Below are 18,326 nucleotides of genomic sequence, written 5' to 3' on the forward strand. Positions count from 1 at the left end.
AGAAGCAAGGCCCATGTCACATACTCTTGTCAACACTTTCTGCATTTAAAGAATAGCTTTTGTAATAACTTTGTTTACCATCTGGCTACTTCAGTAATCCTCACAATTAGCACAGAAGCATTGGAAACATGACTTTTCCTGACCATATCAATATTTTATTTTTCTTTCTTTCATCTTTAGTAAAATGAGCTAATTTTTCATAGCCTGATTAGATGAGCAAAAAACAGTTGATAAAATGGCTGCAACACAAGCAGTAGAGCTAGTTCTAATCACAGGACAGGCCTCACTATTTTTGGTAGAAGGGCCAAAAAGTAAGCAAGCAAATTAGCCTAGTTTCGTTACAGTCTACCTAATGTCTGTATTTTATGTATGCTTAGCAAAATATGTAAAGTACCAAAGTACCAATGTACCCTAATCTAAAATTCTATAGCCATTTAATAAAATCAAATAAGCAAATGGTAATATCTTCTAAAAACAAACCAAATGCTATTTGGCACTTCAGTTAACTTGTTTCAAGGAAAAATGCCTCAGACAGAGAATGGAGATAGGAAAGGGACATGGTAGGAAGTGAAATTATATGAAGTTGACTTTTAGCTAGTAAGTGGTTCTTAATCTTTTTTTTTTTTTTTTTTTAAACCACAGATCCTTTTGAGAATTTGACAAGGGCTAAGAATTTTTCCTCAAATAAAATGCACAAAATTTCTATGCCTACCTATGACCTCTCACATATGAATCTCTGTTGCAAAAGGATCACAGGATCACATTTAAACAATAGGAAGAAAGTCTCAGACTTACCTGCCACTGCCAAGATAAGTGTGTTGGTGAAATGTCGATACAGGGAGAGCTTTACGATGTTCCTCCGAAGTTTTAATAACTTCATGGTTTGAGTCAGGCTAATAAATATGTGTTTGCAGGTCAAGGAATTAAAACATTCAGGAAAACACCAGTAATCTTGCAAAATAACCCTTAGGTGTTCTTGGAGAATCTGGGGTCATATCAATAGTTATCAATCTCAGAGGACTAAACTGTCTTATTTTCACTTAATCTCACAAACACACCAAACCTTAGTAAGTCATCATTTTCCAATGAGACACTGAAGACAGATAAAATAAGAACCAAGATATAATAAGAATGCAAAAATAAGAGAAAGAGAAAAAAAAAAAAGGAACAGGTTTTTGTTGTTTTTTTTTTTTTTTTTTGGGGGGGGGGGTACTGGGGATCGAACCCAGGGCCTTGTGCTTACAAGGCAAGCACGCTACCGACTTAGCTATCTCCCCAGCCCCAAGGAACAGGATTTTTAGGAAAACAAATTTTAAAAGATGAGAAAAAAAAAAAAAAAGGAAATAAACAAATGGAGAGTGGTAAGAGCAACAAGCAAGGTACAAGGAGTTAACAACATCTTCACTCAAGGCTAGAAACCATTCTTAACTGGCCTGATTAACTCAGTCTAGGACCATAATTAGCACTCCTGCCTACAACCTTCCATACACAATTCTACACTTGGTCCCTTTCTGCCATCTGCTGGAACCTGCAATCAGATGCCTGCGCTACCATGAATTAAGAGGACCTTACAACTGTCTGAAAATCACAAGCAGTTAGGCTCCGCAAGTAATGAATCTCCATCCCCAAGTGGAATTTGCCAGAGAAAGACAACTATGGATGATGACATTCACTCCCATGTCCACCTTTCAGAATGAGAAGCAGACTAAAAATAAGGGAGTTGGAACTTGCTCTTCCCTTTATCAGAGTCATCATGGCTGTTACCTAGCCACTGGGTTATCTTCATGGTCCAATCCCATCTACCTCTCTACTCCTCTCAATACTCACAGGGGTTCACAAAACACACTTAGAAAGATACTGATCTAGGAAAGTTTTGGTTATCTGCACCCAGGACACTTCAATTGCAAACATTTTGCTATATGGCAATCCACTCAAATTCACAAAATTACAATTTTGTTCACATTCTGCTTTTTACAGTAATCACAATTAAGACAATAATACTGTGCAATCACACATAGGTCCAAATATATAAAAGCCAAAATAAATTCAAAATAACCCAGAAGAGATAAAGCCCCCAAAATTTGAGTCCTTCACTCTATTAAGGCCAATAAACAATTTTAATATTAAGGAGCAAGGAAAAAAAAATTACTTAAACAGAAACTTGTTTACTGCTGCTGACTTTGCATGTAAATTAATCAATATTCATTCTAAAGGGTGGAAGTCTTCAAACAATCCCAAGTCAGCTTTTGATGAGGGAAAAAAACACTCATCCTATAATGGCTGAAACCTGCTAAACCTATTTAAGAGTTCCAAAAGAATCAAACCACCTGATTAGTTCCTGAAACCACATTTTAAGGATCAAACTCTTTTTGTTAGTTTCAAAGCATTTAATAATTGCTAGAGGTTAAAAGAAAGAGCAGCACCAGAGCAGCAGTGATTCTAACACCAAAGTGAGATGAGCAAATAACAAATCCAAAATCAAGGTAAAATGTTTATTTAAAAGAGAAAAGCCAGAATCTTTTATTTTATGTGCAGTTCACAGTTGCCCACTTTTATGATTTTAAGATTTAAAAAAAGAAAAAAGAAACAAAGAACAAAAAGCTGCTTACCTGAATGTTCAGGTTGTTAAGACTTAAAATACACTATCCCAGGTTAAAGAGAAATTAATAAAACTAGTAAAAATTCTTTGCAGAAAGATTAAATAGAAACCCATCTCCAAAGGGAGAAAATGGACCTCCATCAAACAAGCCAATGAGAAGGATATCCACCAGCACAGGGCAGTGTCTAGGAAAGCCAAGGGGATAAAGGCCAAGGAAGCAAGATCAGTCTGGGCCTGCAGACAAAGAACAAGAGGTAGTGAAAAACAGATGGCTAAAGAGGCATAGAGAAGAAACCAGCACATGATTCTGCATCAATATAATCATCTGGAATGACTCTGCTTTTCGGCTGAAAGAAAATAAAAAGGTCTAACATATGGCATCTAATCATTCTTCCCTTATTACAAACCTTCACACAGAACATACAGTAATAGATATTTCACACAAACTGTCAATTACAATTTCAAAACAATAAAATCGTTGCTAACTACCATAGAGGTCACCACCACAAAGTTCCCACCATATTAAGATCCATGTAAGAGGTGTCATGGATCTAATAGATATATTAGATAGCTCTAATAGATAGATTAAAAAGTTCTCATGCTTATAACCTCCATCGCATCTGATTTCCTATTATTGTGATTTCAGCTAAAGTCTTAAAAGATCCTTCTGATATTTAAAAAAAAAATTGTGGGTCATTAATACACAAAAATTTATTGATTTCCAAAATTGTTATATAATGAAGTATTACAATAGATCACCCTAAAATAAAATGTAATTATCTGTTCCCAAAACTATGCTACTAGTTTCCACAAGTTGATAGCCAAGATCCTTTTTATATAATCCTAAAAACAACCCAATCATCAGGACATTATTGAAAGGATATCCATAAAATAATACAGGCATCAATTGCTGAGAGGGCCAGGCTTACTATCAGAGCCAAGGAATAAGAAAAATACTACAGCAGCAGCAGAAGAAAATGAAATTGACAGAGGGTTAAAGTTGCCAAAAGTCTAAGAAAATTATGTACAGAGGACAGCGAGGTTTGAAAAACAAATTTGCAATCATGAAGTGTTGTATTTAAAAAGAAACTTATTGTAAAACTTAATGAGTCCAGTTTTATTGAGGGCAAAGTGAAGTTTATAGAATTTACCACCTTGAATTTAACAAGTTTTTAAGAGAATCTGATTTTAAATAAACAAGATAACTTGAATAGCCCAGAGAGACTGATTTTGTTTTTACTCCATTACTCCATCTGTAACATAACTTTCTTTTCTTTATTTTTGGTACTGGGGATTTAACACAGGACCTCGCATACATGCTAGACAAGCATTCTAACACTGAGCTACATCCTCTATCCTCTAACATAAATTTTTCTTTTTTTTTAATTTGTAACATAAATTTCTTTATCACTTAGATCTCAGAGCTTTGGTTTCCTTTCTTGGCAAAGGGAATACTTATATAATTTTCAAGGATTGTGTAAAAATTAGCTGCATTTTAAGGAAATCTTCAAAACTCAAGTGCTGGGTAAGCAAAGAGTACTACTACTTTAACTAATTAGTACATGATTCCAACGTTTGTCACTTATTCAAGAATGGGAGTCTGATGTTCAAGAGAAGGAACTTAATAATTATCAATCTGGGGACGGGGAAAGCATTCATTCTGGGTCATACATTAAATTTATAAAGCTCTAATAGATAGATTAAAAGGAATAAAATACATAGGTTGAGCATTGCTCATCCAAAATTCCCAAATCTGTGACCCTCAACAAGTATTAGATTTTGGAATGTTTTGGAATTCTGCTTCTGGGATTAGGCTGCTCAAATAGTAAAGTTTATGCAAATATTCCAAAATATGAAAAACTCTGAAATCCAAAAACTTCTGGTCTCACATATTTCAGATAAGAGATACTCAACCTATACTTACATTCTGAAAAATCAGAGCCCATAGGTGAGAGAAGCAACAGTAAAGAAACTCCCACAGATACTTCCAATTCCCCCTCTCAAAACCAAAATGATGTTAAGTGAACTGATCACAAAAAGCAGTACTGACCCCTGTAACTCTGAGGACCCCTTCCATGCCAGAAAACAAAAGATAGAGGGCTCCTGCTACCACAACCTTGTGAAGAGTGACTCCAAGGCGAGGCCTATAGAGGAAGCAAAGGAAGAGTTGAATGAGTTTAGGGCAAACCTTAACACAAGCAAAGTCACAGGAAATTGTTAATCAGTACAGGCTAACAATCTAATGATAAGCAACACACATCTGATTCACTTCAGAGGAAAAAAAAACTCGTAAGAACAAACCAAGGGGCTAGAGTTATGGTTCAGTGAGAATGCACTCACCTAGCACAGGTGAGGCACTGGGTTTGATTTTCAGCACCATATAAAAATAAATAAATAAAGGCACTGTGTCCATCTACAACTAAAAATTATTTTTTAAAAACTGATCATAAAGCAAAATAGGGAATACTAGAACTTAAGATCCTGTCTCTGGTTACTATTTAAGAAAAAAATGTATTATAGAGAATTCTGAAATGTATTCAAAAGTAGTAAAATAAGTCCCTACTTATTGGAGTTCAGTGGTAGAGTGCTTATCTAGCATGTGTGAGGCACTGAGTTCAATCCTCAGCACCATATAAAAATAAATAAATAAATAAAATAAAGGTATCGTGTCCATCTACAACTAAAAAAATTTTAAAAATAAGTCCCTATAAACAAACCCATCAACCAGTCCCAACAACTACAAACCTATGGTCAATTCTGCCCCATACACACCCTACTCATTTCCCCACTCTTCTATTATCTTGAAGCAAATCCTAGATACCATATCTTTTTGTGTGTTTCAGTATGTGTTAAAACTTTTAAACAACATAAGTACGATACTATTAACAAATATAAAAATGTTTTAACAATTTCTGAGTATAATCGAATACCTTATTACAGTTCACTAAACAAATGATATATGTGCAAGCTCAAAATCCAACAAAAGCTGGGGGTGTGCCTCAGTGATACAGCACCTGTGCCTTGGCATGCCTCAGGCCCTGGATGAGATCCCTATCACAGAAAAACAAATAAAACCCAACAAAATACAAAAAGTCTTTTGAACAACTTCTGTTTGAAGACAGAAAGACTTAAATCCTTAATAAAAATTCTACTGAATCAGAATCTACAATTTTAACACGATTCCCAGGTAATCACTAGTGTTTAAGATGCACTCACTTAAATCATGTCTGCCACTAGGAAAACTCTGTTAGGGGAGGGAAATTTCCCTACTGGTATATCTCACAAACCCTGAATATTTCCTGTCTTAGAGCAAAAGGCACTTAAATAGTTATTAAATCCCCAGTCCTCTAATCCTGCTTAAGGTTGAACTCCTTCAAATAATTATGTATATACACAGCTAACTCCAATTCTCTTCCTTCTATTCTCTCTAGAACTTCCTCCAATTGGGTTTTTGACCCTACCACTTCACCAAAATTGTTCTTGTGAGGGTCATTAACACCTCCATGTAATTAAAGACAATGGTTAATCTTCAATCCTCTTACTTGACCTCAACTATGAGGGCATTTGACACAATTAACACCCCTCCTCAGAACACTCTTCAGTTTCCTATCCACCTCACTGTTCACTCCTCAGTTTCCTCTGCTAACTCTACTTCATGTCACTGACTTCTAAATAACAGAAAATGTTCAAGGGTGCCATCTTTGGACCTCTTTTGTATATACATTCCTCTTTGGTGGTCTCAGGACTTTAAGTGACATCTTACCTCATAACTCTGAAACATACATCTCCGCCCCAACCTCTTCCCTTTTCCTCCCCTATGTGGATATCTAGCTCAACTCCTAGTATCTCCCCAGCCACAAACCTGTTTCACCTAAGGTCTTCCTGAGTTCACTACATATCAATTCCTTCCTGTCACTTGATTGGACCAAGAGAGTTGGCATCATCCTTGCTTCCTCTTCTCTTTTACATCACAAATCTTTTTCATTAGGAAATTCCATTGGCTCTAAAATATACAGAATCTGATCACATCTCAGCATCTCTTCCCCTGGGTCTACATATAGCTCCCTCACCTCAAGTTCTCTGCTTAAATGTCACTAGGTGAAGCATTCCTTGAATCCTATTACAAACGTAACTCCAGCTCCTGCCTAGCACCCCCTGCTCCACAGCACTTTTCACTGACACATTATTTAACTCGCTTATTTCAATTTTGCCTGTGTCCCCTTTCTTCCAAATTTAAATCTTCTGTTTCAGGACCTAGAACAATGCCTAGTATATAGAAGGTGCCCAATTTAAAAAAAATCTTAATAAAAGTAATTTTTAGACAGTTATAGTAAGAATGCTCTTCTCACAAAAAAGTCTGACTTGCAAAAAATTTTTGGAAGAGTAAAGTCACTGTAAGTTTTCTTTAAGTTCTGTATTTTAAAACTATTTGTAACACTGCAGATTTTTCTGCAGGTGCACCCTGAAGAAGTGAAATAAAACTAATATTTTCCCAACACTTGCTGCAAAATTTCAGATATCTTTTCTTATTTCAGAATTATTTCTTTCAGAACTACTACATAGGGGACCTGCAATCGTATTTCATTTTAGTCATCATATTAATTTGCTTTTTCTTATAGGAAGTTAATACTTACTTGACTATGCCATATCCCAGACTGACTATGATGACCAGGGTTCGAGCCAGGGAGCGTTTCACTGCTGAGAGCAGTTCTGCAAGGATCAAGGCACCTTGGACTGTGAGAAAAAAAGCAAGAAATGGCACTACACTCCAGGCTCAGCAAAAGGCATAATTCAGTATCAGAATATAAATCACTGAAACACTCTTACTGAGCACTGATATTAAGTCCTACTAAAAAAAGAAAACCTCTTCCATAATTTGTATAAGCACAAAAGCTGTTCTCTCTTAAATCTTACATGTATAGCAATCTAGGTATGTTCAACTCATCTCCCACCCAACTTCACTAAAATCTTAACAGAACAGCTCATCCCACATGGAGTTTGTCCATATTTATAGTATCAAGGGTATTTCTTCTCCATTTTTTAAGACTGTAAAAATAGCCATACATAGAAAAGTCCCCCCCCCACACACGTGTCTGATTTACAACTTTGCATCCACTATTTTAAGCCCTTTCAAAGATCTAATCAGTATATTTTGCAACAATAATTATTAACAATCAAATAGCCTGACAGAAAAATTGAGGCTACAGAAACTATCTCAATAAACTTCAGTACAAAACAATCTCTGTTATAACCAGTTCACCTTAATAAAATGCAAGCAACTTCCGATTATCTTGGTATCACCACATTTTTATAAATTCTTGGATATACTTTTCCTCCACATTTTTTTAAGATCTTTGAAATCAAGGTGTATCCTACCATAAATAGCAGCTTACTGGCATTCTTAAATTGGTACTGTTTACTTTCTTTCTTGGTGTACATAATAATGGTGCCTTAAGGCTGGGATTTAGCTAAGTGATGGGGCACTTGCTAGGGTGTATGAGGCCCTGAGTTTGATCACCAGCACCACAAACAACAATAATCATGTCTTAGATATCAATTGCAATTGATATTTAATTTAATCATTCCCAAAATGGCCACTACTTTTGTGAGCATATTTCAATAAAATTTTCCTCACACTACTGATCCCTTAAGTTACAAGATTAAAAAGAAAAGTTACTATCTTAGTGATTCTTCTTAAGTTATTCTAATAATTAGGAAATTGTAAAAGTAGACCTATTTAATTACTCCTGACCTTAGGAAAATTTTTATACATTTCACCAATCACTCAAACTGGTAATTTTTTTTATTACATACCAGACTCTCCTTTGTATCGAATATTCTGAAATTCTGCATAGAAGACGGCTTTCTCAAGCATTCCCAAGAAGATGACAGCACCAATCCAAAACTGAATTCTCAGGAGATCTCTCCAGTAGCAGGCAGACCATGCCAGCCACAGAACACCAAACAGGACATAGACAATACACATGACCATGAAAAACTGTCATCCAATTGGGTAAGAAATAAAAATGAGAATTAGGGCAAGAGCCATGCATCTAAGTATTAATGAACTATAAAATATACATATCCTACCTTCTATCTGAAAAACATTTTTTTTCTAGTCTAATACTAACAAATTTGAAAAATTATCTCCTCTTGAGCAAAGGTGAAGTATATAAGGACTTATCCTCAAAGAATGATTGCTCTCCTCTATCAACAGAGCTTTTCAGCTCACAATCCAAATTTATAAAAATGAGGACGACACTGAAGAGACCATAAAACACAAAATGGGAAAACTATTAAAGGTATAGGAAGAACAGAGCAATCATGAACAAAGGAAGTCTGAAACAGATTAAGGATATTCTCAAACACAGGGATAGCCATGTGCCTACAAACACATACAAAATGAAAAGAGGGAAGCTTCATCACTTAGTTACTATAAGTGGACTCAGAAACTAAAGGGTTGTAGCACTGTATAACTATAGGGTTGTAGGGTTGTCACCCTACTTTGGATCCTAGAGAGACTATGAGATATGAGACGATCTATGAGATACTTTTCAAGTTTCAAATCTGCAAGTCATTAACTTCTTCGTTTTCCAGGTAAAAAAAATGAGGCCCACAGGGTACACTAACTCTCCTAAATTAACAGTCTAATAAAGTTAAGTACAGAACCTCAAGAAACATTTTCTGAGCTACCCAGGAAATATTCTTTTAAAAAAAATATCGCCACAAAACATGGATAATCTGTCAAGCTAAACTTGTTTAAATACTGAGTTAAAAATATAAATTCACTTACAATCATTAATGGATAGTCTTCAAGTGTGAGATATTCATAGGGACCCTTCACTTCAACAGTCACTGCCAAAACACAGTCCTCAAAATTAATTTAATGGATTCAGAAATTAGACAAAAATATTGTCTAGTATTTGACAAAATTAATGACAATTTTACTGGGTCATTTACTTTTAACGACTTCAATTCTCATGAATAGTGTATTACACTTTGTACAGCATTTTGAAATTAAGTATTCTCATCATTCAGCCTGTGTCCTACACAGGTTTCCAAAGCCCATGCTCCAGTCTGATGTGGGAAAGCCTTTTTTCCCATACTTATATTCCATAATGACTGGACTGAATGATATTTCCTCCACAAAGACTTCTCTGAGTGGGCCATCTAGAACTATCCCCCATCTCCTCTAAGTTCCAAATACACTTCATATGTATATTTCTCACAATATTATCACTAATATGTTTTACAGGACTGCCTTTTTTCATTCTATCACCTTTGTCTTCTGTACCTGCTTATTTATATTTTCCTACTGCTTTCTTTTTTTTTAACTGGCTTCAATTTTATTGCTATATTAGTATATCATTTTGAGAAAGTATTTTTTAAACCCTACAAATTCAAATTAAGTCATACAAATAATGTACCTGCCCTGACAAAATAAAGTGAAAACAATCCAGTTTCCTAAACATGTATCCAGGATCCTCACACCCAAAAAAAAAAAAAAAAACTCTGAAGTCAGATGGAAGCAAAGGACCATTCAATAAAATTAGAACTGGCCTTTCCTAAAACTTGGTAGTTAACATTTCTCAAAACTTTTGCTATAATTAAAATGCAACAAAGTGAATCTAAAAGTCAGTCTTATGAAGTAAATCGATCTGAGTATTATAAGATTGTCCATAACTGATAAAACTATGTTTTTGACTATTTTAAGACTGTAATTGTTAAAAAAAAAAAAAGGTGGGTAAAATTTAGGTATGACTTGATAAATAAAAATCTGATTTTTCTAAAATAAGATTTCCTCCAGAGACAGAAAAGTAATACCTGCCATTAGACCAAAATTTCCTATCACTTTTATCAGGCTAAAAGGACACACACCATTATTAAAAGTAAACCAGGTCCAATACTTTTTGTGGGAGGGCATCCCATAATAGCAATTATAAAAATTTCAAACCAGAACTGTTATTAAATCTATACTTTGCCCAATTTAATAAAAGAACAAACAAAATAATTAGTAAATATTTGTCTCACATATTCTTTGCTTATTCTATGCCAGAGGTCAACGAAATACAGCATAGAGATCAATTTTAGCCATCTACTACTTCTGTACAGTTTTATTGTAATAAAGTCATGTCCACTCATTTATGTATCATCTAAGGCTGCCTCTGGACCACCATGGTTGGTGTAGTTGGAACAGAGAAAATACTAACTGGCCCTTTAAGAAATACTTAGGTAAAAGAAAGAAAGAAAAAAAAAAACAGAGGAATGTTGCTAACCAGTGGTCTATGTTAAAATATACATTTATAGAGCACTCACTATGTGAGAGGCTTATGGGAAACAGCAGACAGAGAGATAAGATGTTTTCTGTCATCGAATGGATAACCATCTAGCAGGAAAAAAAGGGTTGGAAAGCAACAGAGAGAACCATCCCTATGAGCCAGAACCAGAAGGATGAGTACTTTCCATGATAAGGTAAAAAGCCTTCCAGACAGAGAAAATAACACGAATAAAGAGTCGTGAGTCATGCAATGTAGCACAGGCCTGTAGTCCCAATGGCTCAGGAGGCTGAGGTAGGAGGATCAAAAGTTCAAGGTCAGCCTTAGCTACTTGGCAAGACCCTCAGTAACTCAGTGTGACCCTGTCTCAAAATAAAAAGGACTAGTGATGTTGCTCAGTGGTTAAGCACCCCTGGATTTAATCCTTAGTACCTGCCTCCACAAAAAAAAAAAAGAAAGACAGTTGTGAAAGTGTGCAGTATATTTAAAAGGACATATAGCCTTAAGAGTACATAGTACCATACATAGTGTTTTGATATAAGTTAACCAAAAGTAAACTTGGACAAGTTGTAAAGAGTTTTAAAGACCTTATTGCAAAATGTGGACATTTTATAGGCAATGAAGAATCATCAAAGGTGCTTTTAAATTTTTTTAAATATATATATTTTTTTAGTTGTAGATGGACATAATACCTTTATTCTACTTATTTATTTTATGTGGTGCTAAGGACCAAACCCAGTGCCTCACACATGCTAGACAAGTGCTCTACCACCTAACTACAATACCAGCTCCATCAAAGGTTTTAAAAGAGAGAAAAGAAGATAAAACTGTTTTAGAGAGAATATAATTCTAGGTCTTTCAGATGGTAAAGTCCTGTAATCATTTACCTTCTGAGCTTCAAACATCTGACGAATAAAACATAAAGGAGAAAACAAAAAGGGCATAAGTTCAAAAATAAATACTTCCAAGAATCAAAACTGAACAGAAACAGAACAGTGCAGGAGGTTGAATCCCTGGTCATGTTGGATCCTGGACCCCAAAGCAAGATATGGTAGTGGTTTGTATAGATCACTGAAACTAGAAGGATTCAAAGAAAAAGAAGAGGAACCAGGGTCAGGTTTGAGGCATGAAGGCAACTCAAATGGAGTGAAGGAGACCCTCCCTTCCATCCTTTTCAAAGAAAGGTTGAAAATAAAGGTCAGCAACTGCTCCTGGAGACTAGTTAGTTGACCACTAGAAAGTCAAGGGCCTAGGAAGGCAGAAGGATACACATAAAATTAGGGGTCCAGAAATTGTGCCACACCACCTCAGCTTTGCATAATTTGCATGTGAAAGGCCCTGAGTTCATCCCCAGCACTGAAAGAAAAAAAAAAGGGGGGGGGGATGGAGGAAGAGAAATACTTAGTAAACTTGGGAAAAAATCTTTAATCAAATAAAGAGTATTTTGAAAAATCTATAGTAAGCACTGTATTTAATGGTGAAATCTGCCAAAATTGCTAGTAAAGTCAAAAGCAAGATAAGGATGACTGCTATCATTGATTCCATTCCATATTCTACTTAAGAAAGCAAGGTAAGGAAGAAAACCACAAAAAGAAAATACAAAGACACCACAGAAAGTACAGTTAGTTAGGAAGCCACTGCCAAACTCCAGGTAAGAGGCAATGACTCCGCTGGCAAGAATAACAGAAAGGAGAACATTTAAAAATTCTTGAGGCACTGAAAAATAATCAGTGATAGTTAATTTAAAAATTTAAGTTTTGACTTAGCAACCAAGTTTTGGCAATTCTAGTTCAGAATACCAAGAACATATACTAACTAAAAATTTTAAAAGCAAAAGAACCAAAGGAAAATGAAATTCTATGTATAATACCTAAGAAGAAAGGATATGTAAAGTGCCTGTGACTGACTGGTAATATGGAGTGCAAAAACATGGTAATTTTTCTCTTCCAATTTTTTCACTTCACAAAAACTTACTAAATTATTCCCTCACTTAAAGCAATGTTACCCCTACCTGCCATACATAACACAAGTAGAAAAGAACACAAACTTTTAAAGCAGAAATGAATTGAACTTACTGGTAAAAAGATTACTTAGAGAATTTTCTTTTGATAATTCCTTTGAGGATGAAATGCCAATATGTACAATAAAAATGTATGGTGCATCTTGCCAGGTTTGCAACGGTTCATGCATTACCTAAAGAGGGGAGAAAAGACATCAAAATTTGAGGTCTTCAGAATTAAGAGCACCAATTCACAATAGCTAAACCATGGAACCAATCTAGGTGCCCTTCAACAGATGAAAAAAGAAAATGTGGTATATATATTCAATGGAATATTATTCAGCTTTAAAAAATGAAATTATGGCATTTGCAGGTAAATGGATAGAGCTGGAGAACATCATGCTAAGCGAAATAAGCCCATCCCCCAAAAAACAAAGGCCAAATGTTTTCTCTGATATGTGTATGCTAATTCACGACAAGGGGGTGGGGCACTAGCGAAGAACTGAATTACTTTAGATTAGGCAGAGGGGAGTGAAGGGAGCGGAGGGGATATGGGGATAGGAAGGACAGTAGAATGAAACAGACATTATTACCTTATGTACATATATGACTACATGACTGATAGGATTCTCCAACATGTACAATCATAAAAATGAGAAATTATACCCCATTTATGTATGAAATATCAAAGAGCATAAAAACATTCTACTGTCATATAGTTAGAACGAACAAATTTTTAAAAAAGGAACACAAGTTAATAATACAATATGAAGTTTTTGCTATAGAATATGCCCCAGAAACATGGAAGTTCTTCATTTTCATTCATTAAAATAGTAGGTACCACAAATTTCAAAAGCCTGTAGTGCAAAGTACTTGGATCATAAAGTACTAAAAAATAGGATACCTTGTACATTATATACAAAAGTCACATTTAACATATATTTTTTGACAAAGAAAACCTCAACTAAAATCACTTAACCTCTAAGCCTAGCATGCTCGGATACTAAGTTACATTTTAAGCAGTTATCACAAAAGGAATCTGATGTCAATAAACATGAATAATATACATCAATTCCCGAATTTAATTGCCTCTGTTAAATGTCCTTTCCAAGACTATCAGAATTTCTGCTGACACAGTCTCACATGTCAATATTTTACCTCAGGCTAGTCTACATGGAAGCAAGTCATTTCATTGCCTGCTCAAGTAATGGAAGTTAACAACCTCCAAGTCTTCTGACAAGATTCTGCAGTTTGTGAGGAAAATTCATAGCTTTAACATCATGCTATATTATGTTCTATCACTCATAATTACTGACACTTTCCTGAACATATTCATTAGCTAATAAAATTTGTTTACTGCAATAAACTGCTTTGTTATTAATTTTGTATATATTTAAAACTACCTCTTACAAATTTCAAAAGGTACTGACTAATTCTCATAGTCCAGGACTTAACAAAAGTATGCACTGTAATTTCAATGTACATATTTTGACCCTGAAAAAACAACATTATATTCCAAGCACTGCTAGGCATGTAACCCATACTATAAGCTGAATCCCCAAAATATTACTATTGTTATCTTTTATATTTTTTGATTGAGGTAAATTCTACATGTCACAATTCAATGGAATGTGGTACACGCATTATGTTGTACAAGCATCACCCCACACTGAGTTCTAAAACATTTTCAACATCCCAAAAGGAAATCTTTACTCATTAAGCAATAACCCTCCATCTCTTCTTCTCCCTTCCACTAGTCTAGGGGCTGGGGTTGTGGCTCAGGGGTAGAGCACCATGTGAGGCACTGGGTTTGATTCTCAGCACCACATAAATAAAGGTATTGTACCCATCTACAACTAAAAGAAAATTTTAAAAACCACTAGTCTACCTCCTGTCTCTATGGATTCACCTATTACGGACATTTTATATATATGTATTGAATCACACATTATTTGTCCTTTGGAGCTGACTTCTTTCATTTAACACACTGTTTTTCAAGGTCCATCTCTATCGAAACATATTTAAGTATTTCACTCATTTTTATGGATGAGTGATATTTCATGGACATAAAACACTGTTTATTCATTCCTGCTTGGAGTTTGAGTTAAGTTCATGCTATCATCAAATTTGGGAATGTCTGGCTATTATTTCTTCAACTATTCATTCCATATCATCTCTTTTCTCCTTCTCATACTCTCATAATTATGTGTATGCTGGTATACTTGAGGGTGTTCCACAGGTCTTCTAGGCACGGTTCATTGTTTTCATCCTTTTTTCTTTCTGCTCCTCTGAATGTATAATTTCAATTGCCCTATCTTCAAGTTCACTCTCTCTTCTGCCTACTCAACACTACCATGAGCGGCTGGGGTTGTGGCTCAGTGGGAGAGCCTTTCCCTAGCATGTGTGAGGCACTGGGTTCACTTCTCCACATCACATAAAAATAAATGAACAAAATAAACATCTATCAACATCTAAAAAAATTTTTTTTAAAAATACCATGAGCCCCTCTAGCCAATTTTTCATTTCCATTACCTACTTTTCAGCTCCACATTTCTGTATTTTATTTCTTTTTATAATTTTTATCTCTATGTCCTCCTGGTTTCCTTTAGTTCTTATCCATGCTTTCCTTTAGCTCTCTGAGAATATATAAGACAGTTCATTTAAAGTCTTTGTCTACTTAAAAGTCTAATGTCTGGGCAAGGTAGCAGCTTCTTTCCCCATTAAGCTTCTCCTAGTTATTTTTGATTTTTAAACTTAAAAGAGTTCTGTGAAAGTTGGAACGTGACAGTTCACCAGTTTATTAGTCATTTCAGTGCAAGAATGGAAACCTGGACACCCCTACTTGGTAATCTCAATGACATATTTTTTGTTGTTGTTCTAATTATTTATACATGCTGGCAGAATGCATTTTGACACATTGTACACAAATGGAGCACAATTTCTCATTCCTCTGGTTGTACATGATGCAGAATCACACCAGTCATGCAATCATACATACATAGGATAATGTCTGCCTCATTCCACCACCCTTCCCAACCCCACATTCCCTCTCCTCCCCTTACTCACCTCTACCCTATCCAAAGTTCCTACATTCTTCCCTAGCCACCCCCCATTATGGATCAACATCTGCATATCAGAGAAAACGTTTAGCATGATATTCTCCAGCTCCATCCATTTACCTGCAAATGTGATAATTTCATTCTTCTTTAGGGTTGAGTAATATTCTACTGAATATATTTACCACATTTTCTTTATCCATCTGTTGAAAGGCACCTAGATTGGTCCCATAGTTTAGCTATTGTGAATTGAGCTGTTATAAACAGCTCAATTATGGATGTGTTATGGATGTGGCTACATCACTGTGGTATGCTGATTTTCCTTAAACTATACTACAGAGTTATAGTAACAAAAAAGGCATGGTATTGGCACCAAAATAGACATGTAGATCAATGATACAGAATAAGAGACACAGAGACAAACCCACACAAATAGTTATATATTATACCAAGGCACCAAAAACGTACACTGGAGAAAAGAAAGCCTCTTCAACAAATGATGCTGGGAAAACTGGAAATCCATATGAAGCAAAATGAAATTAAACCCCGATCTCTCAACCTGCACAAAACTCAACTCAAAGTGTATCAAAGACATCATTTTAATGACCTTTGTTTTACTGTGTACAAAACTGAAGCTCACAAGAGAATAAATAACTATCCTGAGGAAAAGTATTAAGTTGTGGAGAACTTTGAAATCTAGGATATCTAGATAGAACCTGTCTCTTAACTATCATACCAACTCAATTACCAATTATCTCCTCCTCCTTAAGAGAACTGTCTTAAAAACATTGTCTTCATGATACTGCCTCAACACTGTAATACCCCTTCAACGATTCTTTTTCTTTTACTGGGGATTGAACCCAGGAGTGCTGATCTACATCCCTAGTCCTTACTTTTAATTCTGAGACAGGGTCTTGCTAAGTTTGCTGAGGCTGGTTTCAAACTTGCAATCCTCCTGCCTCCTCCTACTGAGTTGCTGGGATGACAGGTTTCAGCCACTGCATCTGGCTTCAATAAAACTTTTCTAAAACCATCAGTAAGGTAAAATAATTAAAGCATGCATGCATGTGGGATTCTACTTATCAGTATTGGGAGAAAGGTGCACTACAGGGGTGGTTTTGTTCCCAATACATTCTGTTTTTAATTAAGCACTGGTAGAACTGTAATGATTTCAAACAAAATGCACCTTTACCATAAAATTAGCAAGTGCACTCCTTGGCATTAACTGAATAAAATTAAAAATTTGTGCCCACAGAAAACCTGTAACCAGCTTTATTCATAACTGCTAAAACTTGGAAACGATCGGATATTCAACAGCTGAATGAATTAACTGTGATTCACCCAGACAATAGAATTCTATTCACGACTAAACAGACCACCAAGAGGAACCTTAGATGCATATTACTAAGAGAAATAAGCCAATCTGAAAAGGCTACATATTTGTATGATTTCAACCATATGAAGCTCTGGAAAAGGATAAATTAGGGAAATAGTAAGATCAGTGACTGCCATGGGTTAGGAAGGAGGGAAAGATAAGCAGGGGGAGCACAGAGGATTTTTAGGGCACAGAAGCTATTCTGCACAATAGCGTAATGGTGAAAATACCATTATATGTTTGTCAAAACCCAAAATACACAACACTAAGAGTGAATCTTAATGAAAACTGGCTGCTGACATGTGGACGCTGGATTGTCAGTTGTAACAAGCATACTACAACGTTACAGTATGTTGATGGTGAAGGAGGCTGAGTATGCAGGTGCAGAGAGAGTACATGGAAATTCCTTGTACTCTGAGATCAATTTTTTGATAAAACTAAAACTATTAAAGTCTATTAATTTGTTAAATATTGCATTACTGCTTAAACTTAAAATAGTCCAAATATTCAAAACATTCTCTTTTATCAATCCCTTCTTAATGGAAGGGACAGGGAGAGGACATTTCCTCTACAGACATGCATGCTTCCTGAGAACTTTAATAAAACAGGGTGGAGGTACTGAACTCGTGAGTAGTCTTTAAATAGAATTAAAAGTATTCACCTTAGACCCAGATTTTCAGGAAGAGCAAAGCACAGATTTTTTTTTTTTTTACTTCTTTTAACTATAATCTAAGCATTTCATAAGATTACTTGCGATATTCAACAGGGTCATCTTTTAGCCAGCTTTTTTTTTCACTAGGAACACAGTTTAAGCCTTGAAGAGAATTCAAAGTATGATATACAGAGAAGACAACTGAACACAATTACAAACGGCCAATATGCACATAAGTGTTTACTTTCAAGGATAATATTTTTCAATGCAATTTATAGTAATAAACTTTCACTTTATCTAAACAAACTACCTAAAATCTGTTTTGAATGATAACAGCCAGTGCTTATGAACAGGAAGGAAACCACTCTT

The 18,326-nt window shown here is 35.3% G+C and overlaps 1 protein-coding gene across 8 annotated transcripts in view; it reads right to left on the reverse strand.

The window, feature by feature from the left end:
• Positions 1-18,326, reverse strand: part of TMEM87A (transmembrane protein 87A) — a 53,426-nt gene that overhangs the window by 20,779 nt on the left and 14,321 nt on the right. For 5 of the 8 annotated variants that reach the window (XM_079126135.1, XM_079126137.1, XM_079126133.1 and 2 more), the window contains exons 7-13: positions 12,951-13,068; positions 9,393-9,454; positions 8,414-8,597; positions 7,234-7,333; positions 4,650-4,743; positions 3,480-3,555; positions 796-900 (exon numbers count right to left, since the gene is read on the reverse strand). In XM_079126135.1, the coding sequence (XP_078982261.1) occupies positions 796-900; positions 3,480-3,555; positions 4,650-4,743; positions 7,234-7,333; positions 8,414-8,597; positions 9,393-9,454; positions 12,951-13,068 (739 nt within the window). Of the gene's footprint in view, positions 1-795; positions 901-2,760; positions 2,834-3,479; positions 3,556-4,649; positions 4,744-7,233; positions 7,334-8,413; positions 8,598-9,392; positions 9,471-12,950; positions 13,069-18,326 lie in introns of those variants that run through there. The other 3 variants (XM_079126140.1, XM_079126134.1, XM_079126139.1) reach the window with 2 other exon arrangements.

The sequence above is a fragment of the Sciurus vulgaris genome, assembly GCF_902686455.1.
Source record: "Sciurus vulgaris genome assembly, chromosome: 2".
In the NCBI taxonomy this organism is placed as follows: Eukaryota; Metazoa; Chordata; class Mammalia; order Rodentia; family Sciuridae; genus Sciurus; species Sciurus vulgaris.